We start from the raw sequence: 24,569 nt of genomic DNA, 5'->3' as shown, positions 1-24,569 counted from the left end.
AAAAAAGTCAAAGAAAGAACAGAAAGAAATAAACACTTCTGATGGGAAAATTTTCCCTAGCTGTCAGTCACTATTTTAGTTTCACCTACTTTCCTATTTTAATATATACAATTAACTATTGTTAAAAACTAGTGCATATGGAATACACTTTACAAATTATTTTATCCAACCATTAGCCCTTCCCCTCTCTTTTTCCTCTTTACACAAATATACATACATACACACACATACACATAGAAAGTGATGCATAAAACGAAATTCACCAGAAGTTAATAATCGATATCTTTTCCTGCATAACATTTAGGTGATTTTGTTTTCTTTTTTTTTGCATACTTGATGTCAAACTTTCAAACTAAGATAGAAAATCAATAGAAAAATAAACTAGGAAATACTAACCTTATTTTTTAAATATCTACATAAAGTAAAACAAAGCAGACCCAAAAGGCACACACGACTAGGCAAATAAAATAAGTGAGACTCAGAACTACTAGTTAGATGATTATTACATTTTTTGCATTGCTTTCACTAAGACAAACTCTCAAAAATATCTCCAGTTTCATAAAATAAGCAATAAAATTTATTATAAACTCATGTGGTACTATATGAATAAATATTCAAGTATTAAAAATTAATGGAACTAAAACCTAATTTGTCATGTTTGTAAAAGTTTGCAAAATAGAACAATTACACTTCAAGAGGTAACAGATGATAATAAAGCAAAACACCTATGAGAAAATGGGTTAAAACTATTTAATATAGCATTGGATATTTATCAAAATTCTGTGTGATAGATGAATTTCTAAGCTAGTTCTCCATTACATGAGTATTTTTTCTATATTGTGATGAGCAGAAAGTTACTAAAATTCTGACCGGCAAGTTTTCCTGTGACTTTAATATCAACTGCTCATAGGAGACATAGCTTTTAGAAAATCAATTTACTCATAGCCTCGAGACAAAATAATTTGGTAGCAACAAGAGGAAAGAGGTACTCAAAAGGATTGCCTGAAGGATATACATTAAAGACAGTCCTCTAGACAGATTTCATTTTATCCTTAAATCAAGGCTGATCTCCTGATAAGCTAATATTTTTTTCTTATCTTCAAAATTAAGACAAGGTATATTTTTCTGAAGCAACTAATTTATTTTATATTATGAAAACTATGACTTCTATGGATAAGACTATGTTATCTTGGAGTCACAAGTATCTAGATTCACATCCCAGCTCAACAAGTTAATAGCTGTGTGACCTTAGACAAAACTCTTCAACTCTCTGAGACTCCTTCCTGGCAAATGTAAAATTTAACAAACCACCACTTTGTAGTGTACTGCAATAATTAAACAACACAATTATGTGTCAAATACTGAGAACAGTTCTTAGAATGTTATAGGTGACTGATAAATGGTTTTTATTATAAATAATACCATAGTTATTAACTGATAGAGATTTTACTTTTACTACTAATAAATTCAGAACCAAATATGGTGTCCGTAATAACACCAAGTTCTATGACATAAATGTTGGTTTATTTTTATTACCCCCTAAATCTGGTTTTTCCCCCTAGTAGCCTTTAACCCCCAAGTTACTTATCAATTTTTGTTGTTCTGTTCAATCTTGTATGTTCCAGTAAACCATCTCATATTGTTTTTGAAGTTAAGAAGGATATAAATAACACATATAATCATATGTAAATAAATAAATAATAAAATAAAGACTTTTTCAATAATGTTTTATATACTCTAAAATCAGTCCAGTGTTTACCATGAGACATATAGCCTGTGCTCTGTGTATAATACTATAGGCATAATATTACATATAATATTATAAGTAATATATATATGTATTTATTAATAAACATATGTTCAAACTTTATAAATAAATATATGTTCAAACCTCATCACAACATAATTGGTGAGAAAGCAAAATGGCACAGAATTAGGTACATAGGAAGGGAAAAAAATCCAATTTTTTTAGTTCAGTTAAGTTTAGTCACTCAGTAATGTCTGACTCTATGACCCCAAGGACTGTAGCATGCCAGGCCTCCCTGTCCACGGTCAATTCTAGAGTTGACTCAAACTCATGTCCATTGAGTCAGTTCTGCCATCCAACCATCTCATCCTCTGTCATCCCCTTCTCCTCCCACCTTCAATCCTTCCCAGCATCAGGGTCTTTTCTAATGAATCAGTTCTTCACATCAGGTGGCCAAAGTATTGGAGTTTCAGCTCCAACATCAGTCCTTCCAATGAATATTCAGGACTGATCTCCTTTAGGATGGACTGGTTGGATCTCCTTGCAGTCCAGGAAGCTCTCAAGAGTCCTTTTCAACACCACAGTTCAAAACCATCAATTCTTTGGTGCTAAACTTTCTTTAGTTCAACTCTCACACCCATACATGACTACTGGAAAAATCATAGCCTTGACTAGGCAGAGCTTTGTTGACAAAGTAATGTCTCTGCTTTTTAATATGCTGTCTAGGTTGGTCATAACTTTACTTCCAAGGAGCAAGTGTCCTTTAATTTCATGGCTGCACTCATCATTTGTGGTGATTTTGAAGCCCTGCAAAGTAAAGTCTGTCACTGTTTCCCCATCTATTTACCATGAAGTGATGGAACTGGATGCCATGATCTCAGTTTTCTGTAAGTTGAGTAAGTCAACTTTTGCACGCTCCTCTTTCACTTTCATCAAGAGGCTCTTTAGTCCTTCTTCACTTTCTGCCATAAGGGTGGTGTCATTTGCATATCTGAGGTTATTGATATTTCTCCTGGCAATCTTGATTCCAGCTTGTGCTTCATCCAGCCCAGCATTTTTCATAATGTACTCTGCATATAAGTTAAATAAGCAAGGTGACAACATATGGCCTTGACATCCTCCTTTCCCAATTTGGAACCAGTCTGTTGTTCTGTGTCCAGTTCCAATGATTGCTTCCTGACCGGCATACAGGTTTCTCAAGAGGCAGGTCAGGTGGTCTGGTATTCCCATATCTTTAAGAGTTTTCCAGAATTTGTTGTGGTCCACACAGTCAAAGACTTTGGCAAAGTCAATAAAGCAGAAGTAGATGTTTTTCTAGAACTGTCTTGCTTTTTCGATGATCCAACGGATGTTGGCAACTTGATCTCTGGTTCCTCTGCCTTTTCTAAATACAGCTTGAACATCTGGAAGTTCATATACTGTTCACATATGGTTCACATAGTGCTGAAGCCTGGGTTGGAGAATTTTGAGCATTATTTGCTAGCATGTGAGATGAGTGCAATTAGTGGTAGTTTGAGCATTCTTTGGCATTGCCTTTCATTGGGATTGGAATGAAAACTGACCTTTTCCAGTCCTGTGGCCACTGCTGAGTTTTCCAAATTTGCTGACTAATGAATGTAGCACTTTCAGAGCATCATCTTTTAGGATTTGAAACAGCTTAACTGGAATTCCATTACCTCCACTAGCTATGCTTGTAGTGATGCTTCCTAAGGCCCACTTGATTTCACATTACATTAATATAATTTTTGATAGCAAGCACTCCATCAAATGAAATAAATCTTAAAAATAGAAGTTTAAATTAAGAACTATACCAAAAATTTTTCCCCAAAGGTTAATTATTGGTCGCAAAGAGTTGTACACAACTGAGCAACTTTGCTTTCACTTTGCTGTGAAAAAAGACTGTGATCATTAATTTCTAAATTACATAGAAATCACATATAAAATTTTTTTTCTAACTGTTATTCTTGTCATGCATTTACTCAGCAAAGGCTATTTCACTGAGAAAGAATGACAAGGAGACTAAAGAAATGGATAATTCCTTTGCAATTTTGTATGTTTCTAAAATAGTTTAGAAAAACTATTGACTTTAGTCAACATTTTTAAAGGTAATATTTCCTAACTCAGTACTTTATTTAAAATGCAAACAGATCTTACCTGGTATATAAATTAACCAGAGAGATGAGCTCTTTTTCAGGAGTGCCATTTTGGGAGTTAGCACCGAGAATTCATGTGTCATTTTTAAAAGTAATAATGTAATAAACCTTTCATTTTCTCTCCATGAGAGATACAAATGAGGCAACTAAAGAAGGAAAAAAAGTAAAACAACTATTTCTAACCAGGCATGATAGCAAAGACATTTTAGGAGTATAAAACTTGTAACATAAAATCATCCAAGTAAAAAGGCTTTGTTTTTTGTATATACATCACACCAACTCAAAGACCATAAATGACTAAGAGGCTAAGGTTATAGAATCTATACAATAGGTCTTTTTAGATATAGAGCCATAGTAAGAAAGCAAAACTTCTGTGAATCCCTTTGACTGTACACAGTTGCATGCGGACACAGATGCACACACACAACTGACAAAGCATATAAACAAAGAAGCAAATTACACACATCTATTCAACATTCACAAAACTAAAAAAACAACATCCAGTCCCATCAATTCAAGGCAAACAGAAGGGGGAAAAGTGAAAGCTGTGACAGATTTTATTTTCTAGGCTTCCAAAATCACTGTGGATGACTGCAGCCATGAAATGAAAAGATGCTTGCTCCTTGGAAGAAAAGCTATGACAAATCGAGACAGCATATTAAAAAGCAGAAATATCACTTTGCCAACAAAGATCCATACAGTCAAAGCTATGGTTTTTCCAGTAGTCATGTATGGATGTGAGAGTTGGACCATAAAGAAGGCTGAGTGCTGAAGAATTGATGCTTTTCAACTGTGGTGCTGGAGAAGACTCTTGAGAGTCCCTTGGACAGCAAGGAGATCAAACCAGTCAATCCTAAACAAAATCAACCCTGAATTTTCATTGGAAGGACTCATGCTGAAGCTGAAGCTCCAATACTTTGCAACCTCATATGAAGAGTCAGCTTATTGGAAAAGGCCCTGATGCTGGGAAATTTGAGGGCAGGAGAAGAAGGGAACAGAGGATAAGATGCTCGCTCTGTGGATGTAAGTCTGAGCAAACATGGGATATAGTGAAAGACAGGGAAGCCTGGTGTACTGCAGCTCATGAGGTCTGAAAGGGTTGGATAGGACTTAGGAACCGGACAACAACATATAGCCATGGAGAGTTTCCTTCAGTTTCACTATGATGTTTGCTGGATATAAGATGTAGCTTACAAAGGGACAGGGAAGTAGAATGAATTTGAACTCTGGGCAATAGTGAGGGTAGGCTGCAGTGGGGAGAGAACAGGAAAACAGAACAAAAAAGTAACACCTTAAGTAAAATTTTACTTTCCTCAATACAGTTAGTCCAAAGTCACTTTAGCCAGAGTGTCACAACCTATATATACATCAACTGGGTCTGAGTGATGAAAATTTGCCAAGCTAGAGGTGATGCATTATTTGTCAAAAAGATTGAACTGCACTTTTACATTAGTACAAGGAATGACAGGGCATGATTATTGCCACAAGCATGAGGCTGTTTAGGGGTAATGTGAGCACCTGAACAGTAGGTAGTAGCGGGAAATGTCTATCTCTTCTTCTTTCCTTTCAAGGTAGGTACTTATAACATGCCTTGTTACACTGCCAAACCATTTCTCACTCCAACTCCTTAAATATCACCTGTCCAAGCTGAGGATCTATTTTTAACTGAACGCATATGCACTATTCATTGCTAACAACCTTAATATAATAAGGGATTTACTAGTCCCATGAAAACTAAAATACTGTGTGCTGTTTGTAATATGGGAGCATCATCCCTGTTCCACTGCTCTGCCGCATGCAGGCCTGTATTCATTTCTCTATTATCCAGACTTCTGATGACAGGTGTATTAAAAGGCTGTGATCATACCCTATTAAGAAAAAGAATATTTCTAACTCCCAAATGTTTCATCAGATCAATTCTTGATTTTAAATTTAAAATAGTAGTAATATTACCCACATTTTAACTTTATTGTTACAGATATATGTATATATATTTCTGTCAAAATATATTTCTAGAAGCTTAATATATTTCCAACTTTGAAACTTTCTCTCAGAGTCAATTTCATAGTAGAGGTGATACCAGCTTATCTCCTTAAAAGATAATAAAAGAATTATTAATCAACTTTATATTGTGAGAATCCTTTCACTGAAATTATAATTCATGTGAAATCCTTTCACATAAATAATTAGAACAGAGCTTTAAGAAAGGCTTACTGATTATTCACAAAATTATAAAATATTGTAACAGAATGAGCAGCTTTAAAAAAAAACAACTAGAAATCCAATTAATCTAGCCCATATAATTAGCATTATATTCAAAGACTAAGGAACAGTTTAAGGGATAAATCACTAAAAATTCTATATTTTTGTCTTAATAATAGGTAATTGTAAAGTCATTTCCTTAAGAAGATATTTGTACTGCTGTTTTATAATACAATCTCAGTCTTGCTGACCTACTTTTTAGATTATAAGAACATTCCACTAAAATCTGACAAAGAAACACTTACTTTCTGCTCTTTGCTGAAATAAATAGGTACTTTATTTCATCTGTTCTGGTGAAAATCCTTGAAAAGTCTAGACATTTAAATATGTCCTACAAAGGTTTCTAAACTGAGTTTTTAAAGAATCAGAACAATTATTTTAGTTGATTCTCAAAGCACTTAAAAAGTAAGTTGTTATAACTCAAAGTTCTAATAGAGTACCAGTGTTTACACAATTCTTTAGCCATACTAGAAACCCAAAGAATGGCCATGCACCTTCTGAGACTAATCCTTCCCACATATATTCATAACCCTCTCCTGTCAAGGTGTGGAGATACCTGATGGGCATGTCTTCTGCATAAAAGCACCATGAATCTTTGAGATAAGGTATCAAAGGAGGTAAGAGAGCAGATGAGAAAGGAGACAAAAGTGAACTCAACAGATCCTCGGCAAGTTCACCAAGGATGAGCTGACAAAAACCAACGTGAAACCACATTTTTACTCTCTCTTTAGTATAATGCTCTAAGCTACCCTTTATGGGGAATGCTTAAAAAGCAACTATGGAATTCACAATTCGACAAACTAACCAGTCTTTTTAAAGTATATACTGATCAAGTTTAATGCATTTGTAAATAAAAAATAGCCACTTTATATGTTTTTATTGGTTCTACATAAAATCATTTAACAGTTTCAGTAATCCAAAAAGATACTAAGCTATCCAGTATAATTCAACTCCCTGAAAAAGAGTATGGTTTTTTAAAAGTGGTTGAACAAAATTTACTTGAATTTTTAATTCAAGGAGAGCATACCCATGACTCCAAAACCACGAAATGAAATGGTGATGATGCCCAATCTATAAATCTGTTCTTTATCCTCTCTATTGAACTGTGAACCCATGACTATACCTCAACAGAGCAACCTCCCTTCTAACACTTTCCCAATTTTTTAGCTCATCAAATTAAAACTTGTCACTATACCTTAATTTTCCAAGCCAGAATTCTTTCCAATATGTCTGAAAATTCCTTCCAATATGTCTTAAAAAAAAAAAGAGAGATTGCATCTCTCAATCTCTTTCAACTCTGCCTCAGTACTGGAATCCTTATTTGTATTGTTTCAGTTCAAGCACTGATCAATTTTTGCCTAGAATGATATTAGAAACTTCTAAATCTCCTGAAATCTCCCTTTAATCCTTTTCCCAAACTACCACTAGAGAAATATTTCTAAAGCCAAACCATTCTAAACATTTTAATAAAAGCATTCAAACTAACTAATCTTTAAAATCACTCCCTTGAGCAAAATATTCTAATATATTAAAATAATGTTAAAAGGTTAAGATAGACAAAGAAAAAGTTGGAAAGGTGGATAGATGTGTAATATAGCAAATATGACGAAAGAAAACTTGTAGTGGTGGATATATGGGAATTTAGTTCGTAATTCTTTCAGAAGGTCTACATGTTTACAATTGCTTTAAATCTCAGAAAAAATATAATTATTTTAATGTAACGACTTGTTAAGTAAAAAAGGCTAATATTTACCATGGGCTGCTGCATCTGGGTTAAGGAAGCACTTTACGTGCATTACCTCTAGCAGTGTGCTGGGAAATGTCTAACCCTTTCAACATGAACTTGGCTGTCTAGAAAGCAGAGGAGATCGTGGGGGACAAAGTCCTGGTCTGTGGCATTTGTGAGTTTCCATGCTCAAATACTCCAAGCTTCCCAAAACAGAACTGGAAAAGATGAGCATCAGTGTGTCTTTATATCTCCAACATACTTATAAAATAGATACCAATAGACTCAAGAATACAGATAATAATTCAACATGTTAAAATAATTAGGAAGCTTTGAGTATGTATTACTTTTATTTAACGGATAATTGATATAACTGTAAAAGTTTGTGTGATTTCTTTTTTAATAATAATTTTAAAACCACTGGCAAAATTCCTGAAAATTTAACAATCATTTCTCAGTTCTAACACCTGGCTGATTATCTCACAAATGGCAAGTTGGGCAGGTACAATCATAGATCATTATTTTTATATATGACAATATGAAATATTGCAGAGACTATTACTTGCCCATCAGGAATACTAGAGCCAGCATTCAATCTAGATTTTACTGTCTCACAAATTTCAATTGATACTTGCTAATTCTCACGATCTGCTGCTTCATGAAATTATACTCCTAATTCAAATTTCCTTTATGCTTCCATAGACTAAAAGCATATCTCTCATGCCACTTATTTGTCTAATTATTTACCCACAAGCCTATGTGATAACTTCTCTAGGCAGCTCAGCAAAGATATGCGTTCAAGGCAGCCTGGATTTGAATCTAAGACTTTACACTAATATGTCGTGCATAGTAAGTACTCAATGCATGGGAACTACTATGAACATGATTCCCCAGATTTTGAGTGGCTACAGGGAAGAATTCTCATTTTAGAATGACCAGCACTTAAGGCATTGTCTGACCTGTAGGAGACACTCATGCAAATGAAGACACGAATTGCAATCTGTGTGATAGTCTTGGTTTTCTTATCAAATAGTAAAATATTGGTCAGATCACCTCACTGAGTCCCAGTGCCCAGAACAGTGATAAATGGGAGACATGGACTTGATTAATTATAAAGTACTTTCTTGTGCTAAAATGGCATGTATGCCCTTGCTGATTCAGTAAAGTGCATTAATACAGTACTTACAGAGAAATTGAAGAGTATGTGTCAAGAATTTTTCAATCATGTAGAAAAAAGCAAATCCATAACCCTCATTGTAACATTCACGATAGCCAATCACTGGTGTTAGCCTAAGCTTTCTTTCACTAATAGGATGGTTAAATATATTCTAGCACATATATCCAATAGAATATTAAGCAATCATTAAAGATGATGGTTAGAATGTCCTGTAGAAACAAGGAAATCAGTTAATATCATGGTAAATAAAATAAACAGAATGCAAAATAAATTGTATATATCTTAAAGAAAAAGCATGAGTGTAGAGAAAAGCAATACTGTACTGACAAAAATGACAAAAATGTATAAACACTGTGGGGCTCAACAAGGGATATATGTGTACTTACAGGTGATTCACACTGCTGTACAGCGGAAGCCAAAACAAAATTGAAAGCAATTATCCTCCAATTAAAAAAATGCTGTGACAAATCATAATGGAAAATAAAATTTTAAAAAGAATGTATATATAAAATATGGGATTCCCAGGTGGTGCTAGAGGTAAAGAACCCTCCTGCCAATGCAGAACACACAAGAGACATGGGTTCCATCCCTGTGTCAGGAAGATCCCCTGCAGGAGGGCATGGCAACCCTCTCCAGTATTCTCGTCTGGAGAATTCCACGGACAGAGGAGCCTGGCAGGCTACAGTCCATGGGGTCCCAAAGAGTTGGCCATGACTGAAGCAACTTAGAATGCATACATGTATAACGTATAATTAAAACACTTCAGGGTTTAACACAAGAGTTAACAACATTGTAAAATAACTACACTTCAATAACAATAAATAAGAAGAAGAGTAGTTTTAAAGAAAATTCTATTTGTGAAATTTAGTACAATGCTTTCTTATATATAATTTATAAAAACTATTTTGGTGGGTAAATTCTAATGAAGTCTTCACAAAATCTGGGACTTTAGTAAAGAACCTCCAAAAATCTAAAGCTTACGGATAGTTAGTGCTCCCATGTCACATTTTCTCTTCTAAGCAGAGCAAAGTTGGTTGTATTAGAAAGCAGACACACACAGAGGGTACACACATACCTATGATGCAGAATTCACCAGAGGAGAGGATGGAGAAACACAAAAGGGAACTCTTGAACAATAATTCTGCTTTTTAGTATCCCTTAGTTATATAATTTCTAAAGATGGCACCCACCCAAATTATTGAAATTGACTATAAAAATGTTAAAAGAAAATCTAAACAGGTTCCTTTAAGCTGAAAAAATGAAGTATTAATTCAACTCAATGAGCTCACATTTTGTAAAAGTAACTGGTTCATTGCTGGAGCTTAGCTTTACAAAAATGAGTTTCTCCTTTGGTGAACAGTAAACCAGAAATAAAAAGGAGGCAGAAATTAAAGAATTATCTGATCCAGAGAGAAGGATGATTCAGAGAAAAAATTTTCTCCCTGTTGCTTTCAAAAATAAGCAGAGTTCTGTATTCTACTGATGTATTTTGCGTGATGTAGAAATACAGGGGAAAATTTTTCTATTTAAGAAAACTACATAGAATGATGCAAAGAGCTGACTCATTAGAAAAGAACCTGATGTTGGGAAAGATTGAGGGCAGGAGGAGAAGGAGACGACAGAAGATGAGATGGCTGGATGGCATCATCGACTCAATGGATGTGGGTTTGGGTGGACTCCAAGAGTTGGTGATGGACAGGGAGGCCTGGCGTGCTGTGGTTCATGGGGTCGCAAAGAGTCAGACATGACTGAGCGACTGAACTGAACTGAACATAGAATGATGAGTCAGTTTCTACATTGTCACTTGTTACAAGAAGTTAACTAAATTACCTGTTAATTTTTCTTTTAAAAATAAGATAAGTGAGAAAAGTTGCCATCTCTTCATATATTTTAACAGTACCTTTTTAACAATAAAGTATCAGGTAAAAATAATCTTTTTTTGCTTGATTATTATTCTTTACTCATGAAGGGCTACATAGAGGTGGAAAACAGTAACAAAGCCAGAGAATAAAAGATAAGCGATTTAAATTCAAACTTGGCTCATATTATTTGGCTGAGACAATTAAAATGGACATCACTCAATGATTTCTAGGCCATATCATATGCAGTGACAGCTGAATTTGCACATATCTTGCTTAGGATGACATGAAAGGCATGAATTTCTGCCCTTTGAAGTTCATTTTTTATTGGGTTCACATACTGTAATATTACTTAGAATACTTGAGATTAAAATTCACTCATTATCTTTCCTTTGATTATGCTTTTTTTCTCCTCTGCATGTGTGCGTGCCTACGTGTTCAGCCACTTCAGTCCTGTCCAACTCTTTGTGACCCTATGGACTGTAGCCCACCAGACTCCTCAGTCCATGGGATTCTCAAGGCAAGAACCTCCAGGGGATTTTCCCAACCCAAGGACTGAACCTGCTTCTCCTGAATCTCCTGCATTAAGGCAGATTCTTTACTGTTGAGCCACTGGGGAAGCCTACAGTTTATACACAGGCTGGTGGAAATAGAAAAGGATGGAAAAATCATCCTTAAAGCAATTATTAGCTATAAGGCCATATCTTGTGTGAAGACATTCAAGATCAAAAAGTGAAATTCTAAGATGATGATCTCATCCTCAGATTTTCTTAAGAGTAAAGTTAAATTAAGTAAATAATGAGATACACCTTTATAAAGTAATTTTTTCCATTTGAGATATTATACAGAATGACCAACACTCTTCAAATATGGTAATTAAAACTTGAATGATTCTAAATAAGTGAATTCCCAAAACAATAATCTGTATTCCTCCCCATCAAACATTCCCAAGAAAAACATGGCTGCAATTTTTTTGCCAAATCCTGATTTTAAAAATTTTGCTTTTTATTCCAAAGCAAAAAAAAAAAAAATATATATATATATATATATATATATATATATATATATATAATTCAAAGAAGGAATTAAACAGACAGTGACAACTGAAGACAGAGAAAGAAAAACAAGTTAAATTCTACACACCAGTGTAACCACACTGGCATCAGTGAAGACCAACATGATCCACAGTTTCTTAACTCTACCTGCACCGGTTTCTTCTTCAGACGTTCTTACCTTATTATCATTTCACATTATTAATATATTTTTATTTCTATTTCTACCTCCTAATATCAACTAAAAGACCTAGGACCAGAGGGGATATCCAGGACACTTAATGGAACTGATGCTGTTACTCAAATCATTTCCACTTGTCAGCTTTATTGCATATTTAAAATTCAATAAAAACAAATGAAGTCAATAAAGAGTACTCAATGACACTGTTAACAGACTCAGCGTGTAGTAAAGTACTGTGGATAAACTAAAACAGTGTCATTTTTACTGGTTACCAAATGCTTTCTAGCAACCAAATAAGTCAAAAGAAGACAATTTCAAGCTGCAAGCAACCCAACTCTATTTAGTTAATAACACAGCTAGAAGAAAATGTGCCATGAAGTGTATGTATAGTTAATGGCACATCCCATTCCTGAGAAGAACCAAGAAGGGCAGTGGAAAAGAGCATTTCATATTTGTTGAACTTTCATCAGTCTTAGGCTGAGGGTTCGAGCATTATAGACCATTAGCAGAGTTAACAGAAGTTGATTATATTATGTTAATCTCTCTCGCCATTGAAATTTAGAGTAACATTTCTATAATCCATGAAACACAGAAAATCAAAAGCAACTACATAAAAACGTTGATAACTTGAATTAGGAACACGAATTATATTTTCAATATAATGCCTGCATCTGTGCATACAGTTCCTATGTGTTGATATAACAGGAAAAAGAGAAGGCAACTTGTACTTATGATGACTACTGGCCTCACATTGCTTTAAGCATTATTTCACAGCTAAGGAATTAGGAATAAGATTCAGCTCAGTTCAGTTCAGTCGCTCAGTCGTGTCCAACTCTTTGAGACCCCATGAAACGCAGCATGCCAGGGCTCCCTGTCCATCACCAACTCCCGGAGTTTACTCAAACCCATGTCCATCGAGTTGATGATGCCATCCAACCATCTCATCCTCTGTCATCCCCTTCTCCTCCTGCCCCCAATCCCTCCCAGCATCAGGGCTTTTCCCAATGAATCAACTCTTCGCATGAGGTGGCCAAAGTAATGGAGTTTCAGCTTCAGCATCAGTCCTTCCAATGAACACCTAGGACTGATCTCCTTTACGATGGACTGGTGGGATCTCCTTGCAGTCCAAGGGACGCTCAAGTCTTCTCCAACACCATAGTTCAAAAGCATCAATTTTTCAGCACTCAGCTTTCTTTATAGTCCAACTCTCACAACCATACATGATCACTGGAAAAACCACAGCCTTGACCAGACCTTTGTTGACAAAGTAATGTCTCTGCTTTTTAATATACTGACTCGTTTGGTCATCACTTTGCTTCGAAGAAGTAAGCATCTTTTAATTTCATGGCTGCAGTCACCATCTGCAGTGATTTTGGAGCCCCCCTAAATAAGGCCAACCACTGTTTCCACTGTTTCCCCATCTATTTGCAATGAAGTGATGGGACCAGATGCCATGATCTTAGTTTTCTGAATGTTGAGCTTTAAGCCAACTTTTTCACTCTCCTCTTTCACTTTCATCAACAGGCTCTTTAGTTCTTCTTCACTTTCTGCCATAAGTGTGGTGTCATCTGCATATCTAAGGTTATTGATATTTCTCCTGGCCATCTTGATTCCAGCTTGTGCTTCTTCCAGCTCAGCATTTCTCATATGTACTCTGCATAGAAGTTAAATAAGCAGGGTGACAATATACAGCCTTGACGCACTCCTTTCCCGATTTAGAACCAGTTTGTTGTTCCATGTCCAGTTCTAACTATTGCTTCCTGACCTCGTACAGGTTTCTCAAGAGGCAGGTCAGGTGGTCTGGTATTTCCATCTATTTCAGAATTTTCCACAGTTTATTGCGGGTTAAGGCTAGAGAAGTATTAATCCAGCTGTGTTTAGAAAACAGTGATAGTGTTTTCAAACTTACTGCTTGAGAAAAATTGTTTTGGGGTCAGAAATTAATCCTCTCAACTCTGGAGTTCCAAAGTGTTTTGTATTTTTATTATATCACTTATTATGCTTTTATTATCATTATGGTTCTAACACTAGACAGGCAGTTCCTGAAGAGCAGGAATCCTGTCTTATTAATACTGTATCTTTTGCAGTCTTCAGTGTGGTTATGTATGCAACTCTGAACTCAAAAAATTTATGAAATGAACAAATACGTCATCAAATACACAATAGCTCTTGAATTTCTCTCTTCATGATTTTCTCCTCTAAAATAATGTGTTATACCAAGGATTCTGCATGCGTATTAATGCACTGGTTGACCCACATACTTGAAAAGTAAATCAAACATTTAAAGTAAGTTAGTTTTTAAAATCCCTTTAATGAAAAGAACTTTCTTGATTATTAGAAATGACAATATTTTCTAGGAGTTTATAGATTTTTCATTTCTGATCTAAAATAAGAAAGACATGTTGTAGAGCAGATTACAGTCAGTATAATTAAGATTATAAGCATGTGTTCATGCTGTTTCTACTCCCAGTCTTTCCTAAGCTCCAACTCCTCTTCCACAGAGTTGAAATGATCTTTCTAAAAGCAAATCCAGTCGTGTCAGTCTGCTTCTTAAAAACAACAGAAAAGCAGTCTGGGTTATGTTAACCCTGGCCACATCCCACCTGCAGCTTCAGTTCTACCACAGCTCAGAGTCAGCCAACACTCCATCTATTATCAGAGCCCCCCAAAACTCAGCAATGTTTATAACTGGGATAAACATGTGGTTCCCCCCTTTTTTTCCTTTCTATTTTCTGTTGTTCCTGCTTTAAGAACTCATCGTCAAGTTTTAAGGTCCAGCTTAAAAGCCATCCTTTCCTGGGACAGCTTCTCTAAAACACTTTCTTGAAAAGGAGGAAGAAATTCTTCCTCTAAACTCCTTTCACTTTGCATTTTGCTCTTTGTTTATGAGGCTGCCCCTTGTGACTACTAGGAACTGAAGCGTAAGGAACTGTTTGTATAGCTTTGAAGGCTTAGTATATATAACCCAGTGTTGTTAACAAACAAAAAAGCCAACAGTTTTCTCTGAATAAATGTCTTTCAAACTGAAATATTCCCTATAGAAACTGAAAAACAGTATCATTTAATACTCACTAAAAGAGAAAAAAAAATTTTTTAAGGGTTTTACCCTTTTAGATTTTTGAGAAAATTGAAGAAATGTTGTTTTCTATTACTTTTCTTATGGCTTTTTATCTTTGTATTATTTGACTTCAATAATAATAACCTTTTAAAATTCAAAAACAAGAAAGAATTCATATAAAGATCATAAATAAGAAATCAATAAATTTCAAAAAATTTTAAAACAAATGCTGATAAAAATCTTTAATTGAAATAAAATAGTATGGCATCCTTACACTGATAAACCACACCAATTCTCACAGAGTTGTTTATTTAATTTAGTTTTTGTTTAACTGCAAGGCTGAGTTTCAGTGATGAATAGCTGTGACTGGTACCTTTCTTTGACCACAACAAAACTCAATATATGGTTCCATTTTGCTGATGATACCACAGCCAAAAGGCCAAAATTTAATTCCATACTTTGCTGTTTCTGGTGTATGCCTGAATATTGTTTTGTTTTCTTTTCTTCCATTTTGGACTTAGGAGAGAAAAAGCAGTTTGAGTAAATGCCTACATTTAAAATACGACACACTCTTTTTCACTGCTTCATAGATCTACATGTTTCAATGAAAACTGCCAAGAGCACTGAACTTCAATATAAGAGTAGAGAGTAGCTTTCCCAACTGTGTAAATATATTACGTTATGGACACCCTGAACTCTTGACCTTCCCTCTAAAGGAGATGCTGCTAAAATGTCAGTTAATCATAAAGCAGTGCCACAATGGGTTACCCAGAAGCAGAAGGCAATTTAAAAGAGCAATTTTAACATGCGATTGCCAAAACATGCAATGCAGACAATTTCTGATGATGGCATATTTTATTTCCATTTAATAAGAGAAAGAGAAAACTGTATTTTCTCAGCTTCTATACCAGATGGCATACCCAGGGGAAATAGACACTCTGAAAAAACAAGTGTGCTTTCTTTGATTGTTCAATGGAGTTTGTGAATTACTTCCCATTTAAGACAACTTCACATGTATACATTTTTTTAAATGTATAAAATGCTTGAAAAAGCATTATGTGAACAATAACATGGGTCAGGCTGTAGGCTAACAGTGAAATAATCATACCCTCAGGCACGTAGAGAAGCATGAGGCAAGCATGCTAGCTACAGCCACAGAGGCTGTAATTACCACCTCTCCTAACGTGAGTGACCCTGAAGCAGGTAATTGTACTTACTAAATGATTTTAATGTACTTCAGAAGGAAAACAAAGAAATGCTTTGGGAACTAGGCAGAACATTTTCAGAAAAGGATAGAGTAAAACATATTTTACACTATTTTAACTGTTTAAAATATTTCAAAGAGCGTATACTTGAGTGTTAAGCACACCAATCAATGTGCTTTCAATAAAACTGAAATTGCAAATATTAAGCTATGTTTTCTCAAGGAATAACTCAGTCATGCAGATTCTATTTTATAAAAATGTACATCCCTCCCAGATACCGTACTTTCATACATTCATGCTACATTCTTCTGAAAGGGGAAACAAAAATGCCCATAGTAGGAGAAAGAGGGGAAAGAATTCAGCTTTTCAAGTACCAGAAAATAGGTATGAGCCCCAGTTGCCCAGATGGCTAAAGATTAGACAAATCATTGTTTTTTACTTTGCTTTTCCTAAGTCTTACATTCACCAGCTACAAAATTTGGATAATAATATCCAAGTAATTATAAGGCAGCATCAGTCAATACTGAATTATGAAAATTTACACTTGCATTTAAAATATAAAATTTGCTCATTAACACACATAAATAAAGCCAACTCATTAACTTGCTGTAAAATTATTTACTGACAGATTTCTGCCAAGAAAAAAATTACTATAGCCAGAAGTACAATTTAAAAGGCCTAACTACATTAAAATGGAGTTTTTAAGACAGTAAATATAAACTAATTACTCTCTGATAGGTATCTAGTAGTCAAGAATTGTTCCTCTGCTTGATACACCAAAATAAAAAAATATGAATTTCTGAGAGGCAGGAAGTCATCATCAGCCAATTTGTTACTTATAAAAACCATGTGAAATTGATATCAGACACACACATAGAGCTAAAAAAATTTATACTTATCTTCAAGGCTTCTTGGTGGTCTAACATGTAGAATGCATTAAAATAGCTATTTCAAAACAAAAATATTCAACCAGATGATACTAATGGTAAAACATTACCCTACAACATGGGATTTTACCAGTATTTCTTAAAATGGAATGGTTTACAGAACCAATATTCAGAGTTTACACAATTTAATAGAATTAGATGAGAACTTCACCAAAAGTTATCTTTGTCATCTCAAATGAATTATTTTCCCAGATTATGAATTTTTGTACTAAATATCAGAGAATATCATAGTCAGCATAAGTTGTGTTCTGTTCTGTTGCTATAAAACACCAGACTGAGGTCAGTGATGATATTCACGCTGGCAGGGTCTGAGGGATTTTAAACTCGGAGAAAGGACTCTTGAAGAGGGGAAGTAGATGGACATCATAATTTTAACCTATACTGACTCTGTATTTAGATATGTGATGTTCATCAGTTATACCTAACTTCTGCTTTTCAGAGATTATTTAAAAGCTAATAGAACATCTATTTAAATAGAATATCTATTTAAAAGCTAATAGAACATTCCCTCTTTTGCTAATAAGAGAGGACAATTAGTAGACATTCCTATAAAACAGTAACCATAATTTCTCTCCAGTCTACAATGTACTTGAAAATCTAGTCTATAAGCATTTTTTACCATAAAACCTACATCAAACACACCTATGAGAACATTAATAAATTAATAAAGATATGTGACAAAGACTTACCACATGTGAAAGATAGTTTCAAAAACAAACTTTTTTATGGTTGGAAGTAAAACTGCAAATGAATGAGCTTGATACCATTTTATGCCACAGAACCCACAAATTAAATGTTTTTCAAATAACATATCAAAAAAAGACCAATATAATTTCAAAATGTCAAGACATTTATAAATTTGAAAGCAGCTATGAGTGTAAGTTATTTTTACTCTATCCCCTCCCACACACATAAGGTTATTCTCAAAGTAAAATACCTCAAAGCACTTTACAGTCATATTTTTACTTATTTCAGCTCAATAGGCATTCTGAACACAAGCATTCAACAGGGATAAATCAATGTTCCTCAAAATGTTGTTTCCATCCACTTAATACAGCATAACTAGCCTTAAAATATAATTTCATTTATTTGCAATTTCAAATTGGCCCTCAGACTAATGACCAATTTCAAATAATTTCTAGGTTAAAAACTTATATTAACAATCCATTATGTGGTACTGCTAAATTTTAAGGATCTATTTTGGTAAAAAATAAGGCAGATGAGATATTTAAAAGAAAGAAGTTTGGGCCCAGAAATCAAGAGGAAGCTCACTTGACTAGTAAATTAACATTTATTACTTTAATTTGTATACACCTTGTAAGGATTAAATGTAAAGGGAGAGAAAGGTAATTTTATCAGAAAATACGTGTAGACAATTTCTCCAGTAAAACAGACCCACCATTCCTCATGTTATGTCATCACTGGGTATTAATTCTGCAAGTGAGTCACTTCTCAGTTTCCATATCGCTTCCTTTCTAAATTATTTCTCTGACTAGTTGAGGTTGTAGAGTCAACTTGCTTTACCCCACAGGAAATTCATCTACTACAATAAGAATAATTTGTCATATTACTTAAAATGAAAATACTTCGCTGTACTGAAAATGTGAAAAGCAAATTGTGTGATTTAGGCTGAGCCTCAGAGACTTACCTAGTGTCTTCAGGATTAAGCTATTTTCCAACCACAAGATAAACATATGACACAATCAGCAAATTAGTAAACTCTCTATTGTCTAAATCTGAGACTAAAAATTCAGCAGTGAAGCTTCCTACTAGTGAGCATTTTTCAATATTTATATAGGAGATATATAAATATGAATATATAAAACTTAAGTCAGAATAAAATATTTTTAGGGATGACAATACATTAGGTAATTGCATGAATTTTACTTTAATGTTAGATCAGTACTCTTGGTGGGTAGCCTCAGAATATTGTAACTGTTAAACAGATGTCAAAGAAACAAAAGACACATTACAGGCATTTACATTTTCATAGATCCCTATGTTCTTAGTTTTCAATTTTCAGAACCTAAATCTTTAAATGTTCAAGACATACAGACCTATGAATTAACTCTGCAGGTGTGTTTCAACATAATGATTGACGGGAAAAAAAAGTTCTTTCAACTAAATTAAAAAATTAAACTATTTTCAACAATAAAACAATTAAATAAATAGTATAATAGAAGTGTACTCAATAAATTAGACAATTAAACTTTTCAGTGGATTTAATAAATAGCTAATGATTTCTCTCATTATAACAATACGTTGCAATAAGGAACAGGATGCATGTCTATACAGTACTTTTTATTTCACTTTTCATTATTTCTTAGTGTTTTCTCCATATGCTGTTATTTTCACCACTCTGTTGTAGGCATGAGGAAGACAATACAAGTCTTAAAAACTTAAGAAAAGCCTCGGTATTTTACAACTGGGTCTCAAGCTGCTGCATTAATCCTCAACAGGATTTTCTGAATAGACTTTATTGATGATTGAATCAGAGTAACTTTTCTTATGCATATTATCAGATATAGCCTCTGCACTGACCATAACAAAATTATCAAGAATGACAATTTGCACAGAGTAGAAAGGTACTCAACACCTGCTTGAACTGTGAAGGTTTCTCTCTCAATAATACGTTCACTGGCATCAATCAGAGATTGTGGGCTAAATACAAGAAAGCTGAGCAAAATTACCATCCAAGAAAAGACTTTAGATTCATAATAATGATAATAAAGAAACATTCACACTGCCCTAAATCAGTCAAATTTATGACATAATTAAGGCTACAATTTACCAAATACTCTGGAAATCTTAGAATATTATGACTAATCATGTACCAAATAATTAGAAATTTTAATGTTGTAAGAATATTATGTCTTATGCTAGATTCCTTCACTAGGCTGAGTAGCCTGCTCTTCAGTCTTACCTGCACATTTGGTTCTGGTGATTAGTGGAGGTCCTGGAAGCCCCGTTCCGCCTTCACCTGGTCTTGTAAGTAGAACACGGATCTCATATTCGGTATCTGGATCCAAATGCCATAATTTATAAGTTGGCGCATTGACTGCATGGGTTTCTGTCCAGGACCCTGATGTCATTCGGTACTCCACTTCTTTCAGAATAATAGGACCATCGCCAATGATGGAGTTGGCATTTAGCTGAATCAGCAAGTATGTAGGCCCAACGCCTAGTAGCTGGGGAGGAGCAATGGGTCTCGGTGGTTCTAGGAGAGACGAAGGTACAACCCCATCAGCTAAAAATCCAAAAGACTATAAGTATACAGTACATACTTATAGTATATATAGTATATATATATACCTTGAAGTCTAAAGGCTTAAGGACTATTCTATTTAGGAGTTCATAATAAATATTTAAAAGAAAACTGGGAATGAGTGGTCTGGAAACTTTACTTTTAAACAGCAACTTTCACAGATGGGATATGACCCTTTTACTACAAGTTTTGTTTTGTTTTGTTTTTTAATTAAAAACATGCCTCTCCAGGAGATAAATTTGTAAAGACACAGTAACCAAGGGAAATAAAAAGGAAATATTTAGAGATAGATAGCTCTGATTAACTACTAAACACAGTACAGTTGATCATTAACATTCTTGAGGAACTAACATCTTGACAAATCTCCACGTTAATGAACACTGCTATAACTAATTATTTTGTTCATAAAATATGGCCAAATCATGTTTTTGCTCCTGCTGTTTTTTGTGTTTTTTTTTATCTGTAACTTCTGCAGAGTTCCTGCAGATGAAATGAAAAGAAGGCATAGCAACGTTGAATTCAGGGGCTGATGCTGAGTGCTGACTTGTTTCCATGTATCTATCTCTCAATATATTAAGAAACTGACAGCAAGGCCAAATCACAAATCCTCACATATCACTGGCCTTTGGGAGGAGCATGTGATAAGGCAATGCATGAAATATTAAACTCAAATGTCAAAGGTGCACTGCAATTTAATCTTGAATATCTTAGAAAGAAACTTTGGGAAACAATATATCAATTTTTGAACTTATGAATATGATAAATAATGAATAAGGGAACTATTTCACCTTAACAACAATAGAGGTGAAATTTGATACTGAACTTTATGAAAGACCCCATGGCTTTAGCTCTGTCCATATGAACTCTAATTAGTACACTGCGATCAGGTGGAAGCTTCTTTAAGTCTCAGAAGCAACACTTCTTGGGGAGCCAAAAGACTTCAAGGGAAAGTGTTAATCTATTGTTTCAAAGGCGTTTTTTAAAACAAGTTAAGGCACATTATATGAAGAAAAGCTATTAAATGCAACCACACAATGCTTCTCTTGGAGTCCACCCCTTCATCTCAAGGAGAAGATGCAGATAGAAACAAGAAAATGCAGCTGATATTTTTTTAAACTGGATTTCCTATTTTAATGGCAATGAATGCTGATAATACAACACTGGGGGGGGGGGAAAAAACTTATACTTCTGGTACAGTTTTCCAGTGTAGCCCAGAATTTGCTTTTTAACTCCAATGTATAGTTTCCCCGTTATGAACGCTTGTGTTACAAACATCCCTAACATGAAGAATAAAACAAGCTGGACTAAATCTCTATACAGGTTAATTTTCAAGAATCTTCCTAAAAAATACATATGATAAATATATATTGAGTAATAACTACCTGCTCAGCTATTCTAAGCGCGCCGGCTGCAACGGACCGCGCAGAAGCGTGGCCGGGAGGAGCTACCCCGCGCCCAAGGGCAGGGGTAGCGACCCACAGCGCCAGGCTGCGACAGCGCAGGAGCGGCGGCCGAGAGGCGCTTCCCCACGTCCCACGTCCAAGAACAGCTACCACGCGACAGAGGATGAGATGGCTGGATGGCATCACCGACTCGAGGCGCATGAGTTTGAGTAAACTCCGGGAGTTTGTGATGGACAGGGAGACCTGGCGTGCTGCGATTCATGGGGTCGCAAAGAGTCAGACACGACTGAGCGACTGAACTGAACTGAAGCTACTCTACACATTGGGTATTCAGAGAACATGGCAAGGGAGATATAATAAATCAGCAAATTCATTATTTTAAATTGAGAGTTATGTAGCAAATAGATACCGAGATTGAGGTATCAGATGTTGGAGGGAGAGGGACCTAGTGAGTAACACTCGTTTTTTTTTTTTTTCTGCCCAAATGACTTGAAGAATATAAAGTCGCTCACATCAAGAATCATCATTACACAACAACTTTCAAACTAGTTATTAGTAAAGTCAGATGAACTTGTGCTTCACTACTCTCCTGTTTAAAGTGAAAATAAAGCTCAGATTAAGATTATTTGTATGCTATATAAACTAGTACTGTAGTGTTAGTTACTTAGTTGTGTCTGATTCTGTGCAACCCCATGGACTGTAGCCTGCCAGGCTCCTCTGTCCATGGAATTTTCCAGGCAAGAATACTGGAGCGGGATGCCATTCTCTTCTCCAAGGGATCTTCCCAACCCAGGAATTGAACCTGGCTCTTCTGCCTTGCAGGCAGATGCTTTACCATCTGAGCCACCTGGGATCGTGAACTTTATAAACTGCTTACATTTAAAATTGTTTCTATTTCTTATAGAAAGGTAGTTCTTAACACCTGACTTATAAATTTAAAGTACAAAATCTCTAATGGTTTGAAAATTCTTTTCAACAGCATATATTCAAAATTGGGTATAGGGTGAACTAATATTTACAATGTCACAGCTGAATTCCATTGAGAAGCTACAGAAGAAAAAGTCTAAATAATACCAAAATAGTTTAGAATTTTCATGTATCAGCTAAATGAAAAGAGCTGGACAATTCATACCATGAAGTTTTAGCAACTAGTCTGACAACTTTTATATTTCAAGTTTATAAAAGTTTTGGTAGACAAAGAGAGAGTTGATATATTTTCTAAACCTTAAACTAAAATGAAACTCAATAGAGAAATGAATGTAATAGAAAAAATGCAAATATCTTCCCAGACTATCTAAGTGTTGCACATATTTTAAGAAGCAGCCTGAATTTTGCAAATAAACTGAGCTGCCTCATATCTGTAATGTTTGTTTTCATTCCAGATGGCTCATGTGCTGACTAATTTAAGTAGGAAGTGATATTAAATTCACAGCATACTGGGATTCTAACCCAGAGCAGCGATGCCTCCCTCATATCACAGCTGAACAATAACCTGCAGAGGTCTAATATTTTATATGACTGGATAATTTGGCAAATGAATCATACATAAAAAACATTGGGATTAATCTATAAATTTATGCGTAGGGTGAAACCTGACCCAATAAGTGTACATTGAATGTAAAACCTGAACCATCACAACTCTGCACATTATTGTCATGGAAAATAAAGGAGAAAACAAAAAGGAGAACAGAAGAGGAGAGCTACAACAAAACATATTATTAGAAACAAGTGAAAAAGTAAGGCATAATGTTTCTTCTGTCATGTCTACCTTTAAAGACATGACATGTATAAGAAAATGAAATTTAAAGTCAAGAGATCTAGTTTTTAAAATGCATACACTACTAGCTGAGTAAACCTGCACATGTTATTAGATTTCTTAGCATTATAATTTTCTCATTGGCACACTAGGCATAATTTTAAGAATTTTAAAAGACTTTACATTTCTAAGCATGTCAACAAGCCCTATATTTGATGCTGTTTTGCTTTGTTTTGTTTCTGCCAAGGTGCATATAAATTTTAAACTCAAAAATTAATATTCAACACTAGTGTTCTGTGTACATGAAGAACTGAGTTTGATATAATCAGGTTCCTGGACCAAAGGGGGCAATAATTCACTCTGATCAGTTTTACATCTCACTTAGTATGGTCAAGTCAACAAAAGGGCAGTCCAGTAATCAAAGCACTAGCTCAAATTTGAAACTGTGGCAATATTCAGAGAGGCTTAAAAACATATACATTGATTAACAGCATGATGATAAGTGAAACCTAACATCAATGAGACTAATATACCAATACATATTAAATTTTATGTTGGAGGTAAAAAGTTGCCTCATATTAGCATATGCATTTTGTTTTTAGCCCCTTGAGAACAAGGCGGCTTATTTATAAAATCTCTATTCATTTCAATAAATTATGCATGAATTTTAATCAGGTAGCAAATGAACAAGTAATTGTTCTGCAGCAATATTAATATTCTTCATAACTTAATATACTATCAGACCCAGAGGTGTGGTGTGAATAAATCCCAGCTGTAC

At 34.7% G+C, this 24,569-nt stretch overlaps 1 protein-coding gene and 1 non-coding gene across 3 annotated transcripts in view; both read right to left on the bottom strand.

The window, feature by feature from the left end:
• PTPRK (protein tyrosine phosphatase receptor type K) overlaps positions 1 to 24,569 on the bottom strand; it is a 604,099-nt gene that overhangs the window by 211,613 nt on the left and 367,917 nt on the right. For both annotated transcript variants that reach the window (XM_065931350.1, XM_065931351.1), the window contains exon 7: positions 20,291 to 20,584. In XM_065931350.1, coding sequence (XP_065787422.1) covers positions 20,291 to 20,584 — 294 coding nt within the window. The remainder of the gene's footprint in view (positions 1 to 20,290; positions 20,585 to 24,569) is intronic.
• On the bottom strand, positions 22,817 to 22,888 carry TRNAC-GCA (transfer RNA cysteine (anticodon GCA)). The gene has a single exon. It is a non-coding gene; the product is annotated as a tRNA-Cys (tRNA).

Source organism: Muntiacus reevesi, chromosome 3, assembly GCF_963930625.1.
Source record: "Muntiacus reevesi chromosome 3, mMunRee1.1, whole genome shotgun sequence".
NCBI lineage: Eukaryota > Metazoa > Chordata > Mammalia > Artiodactyla > Cervidae > Muntiacus > Muntiacus reevesi.
The sequence above is the reverse complement of the archived record's forward strand: the minus strand, read 5'-3'. Positions and strand labels throughout refer to the sequence as shown.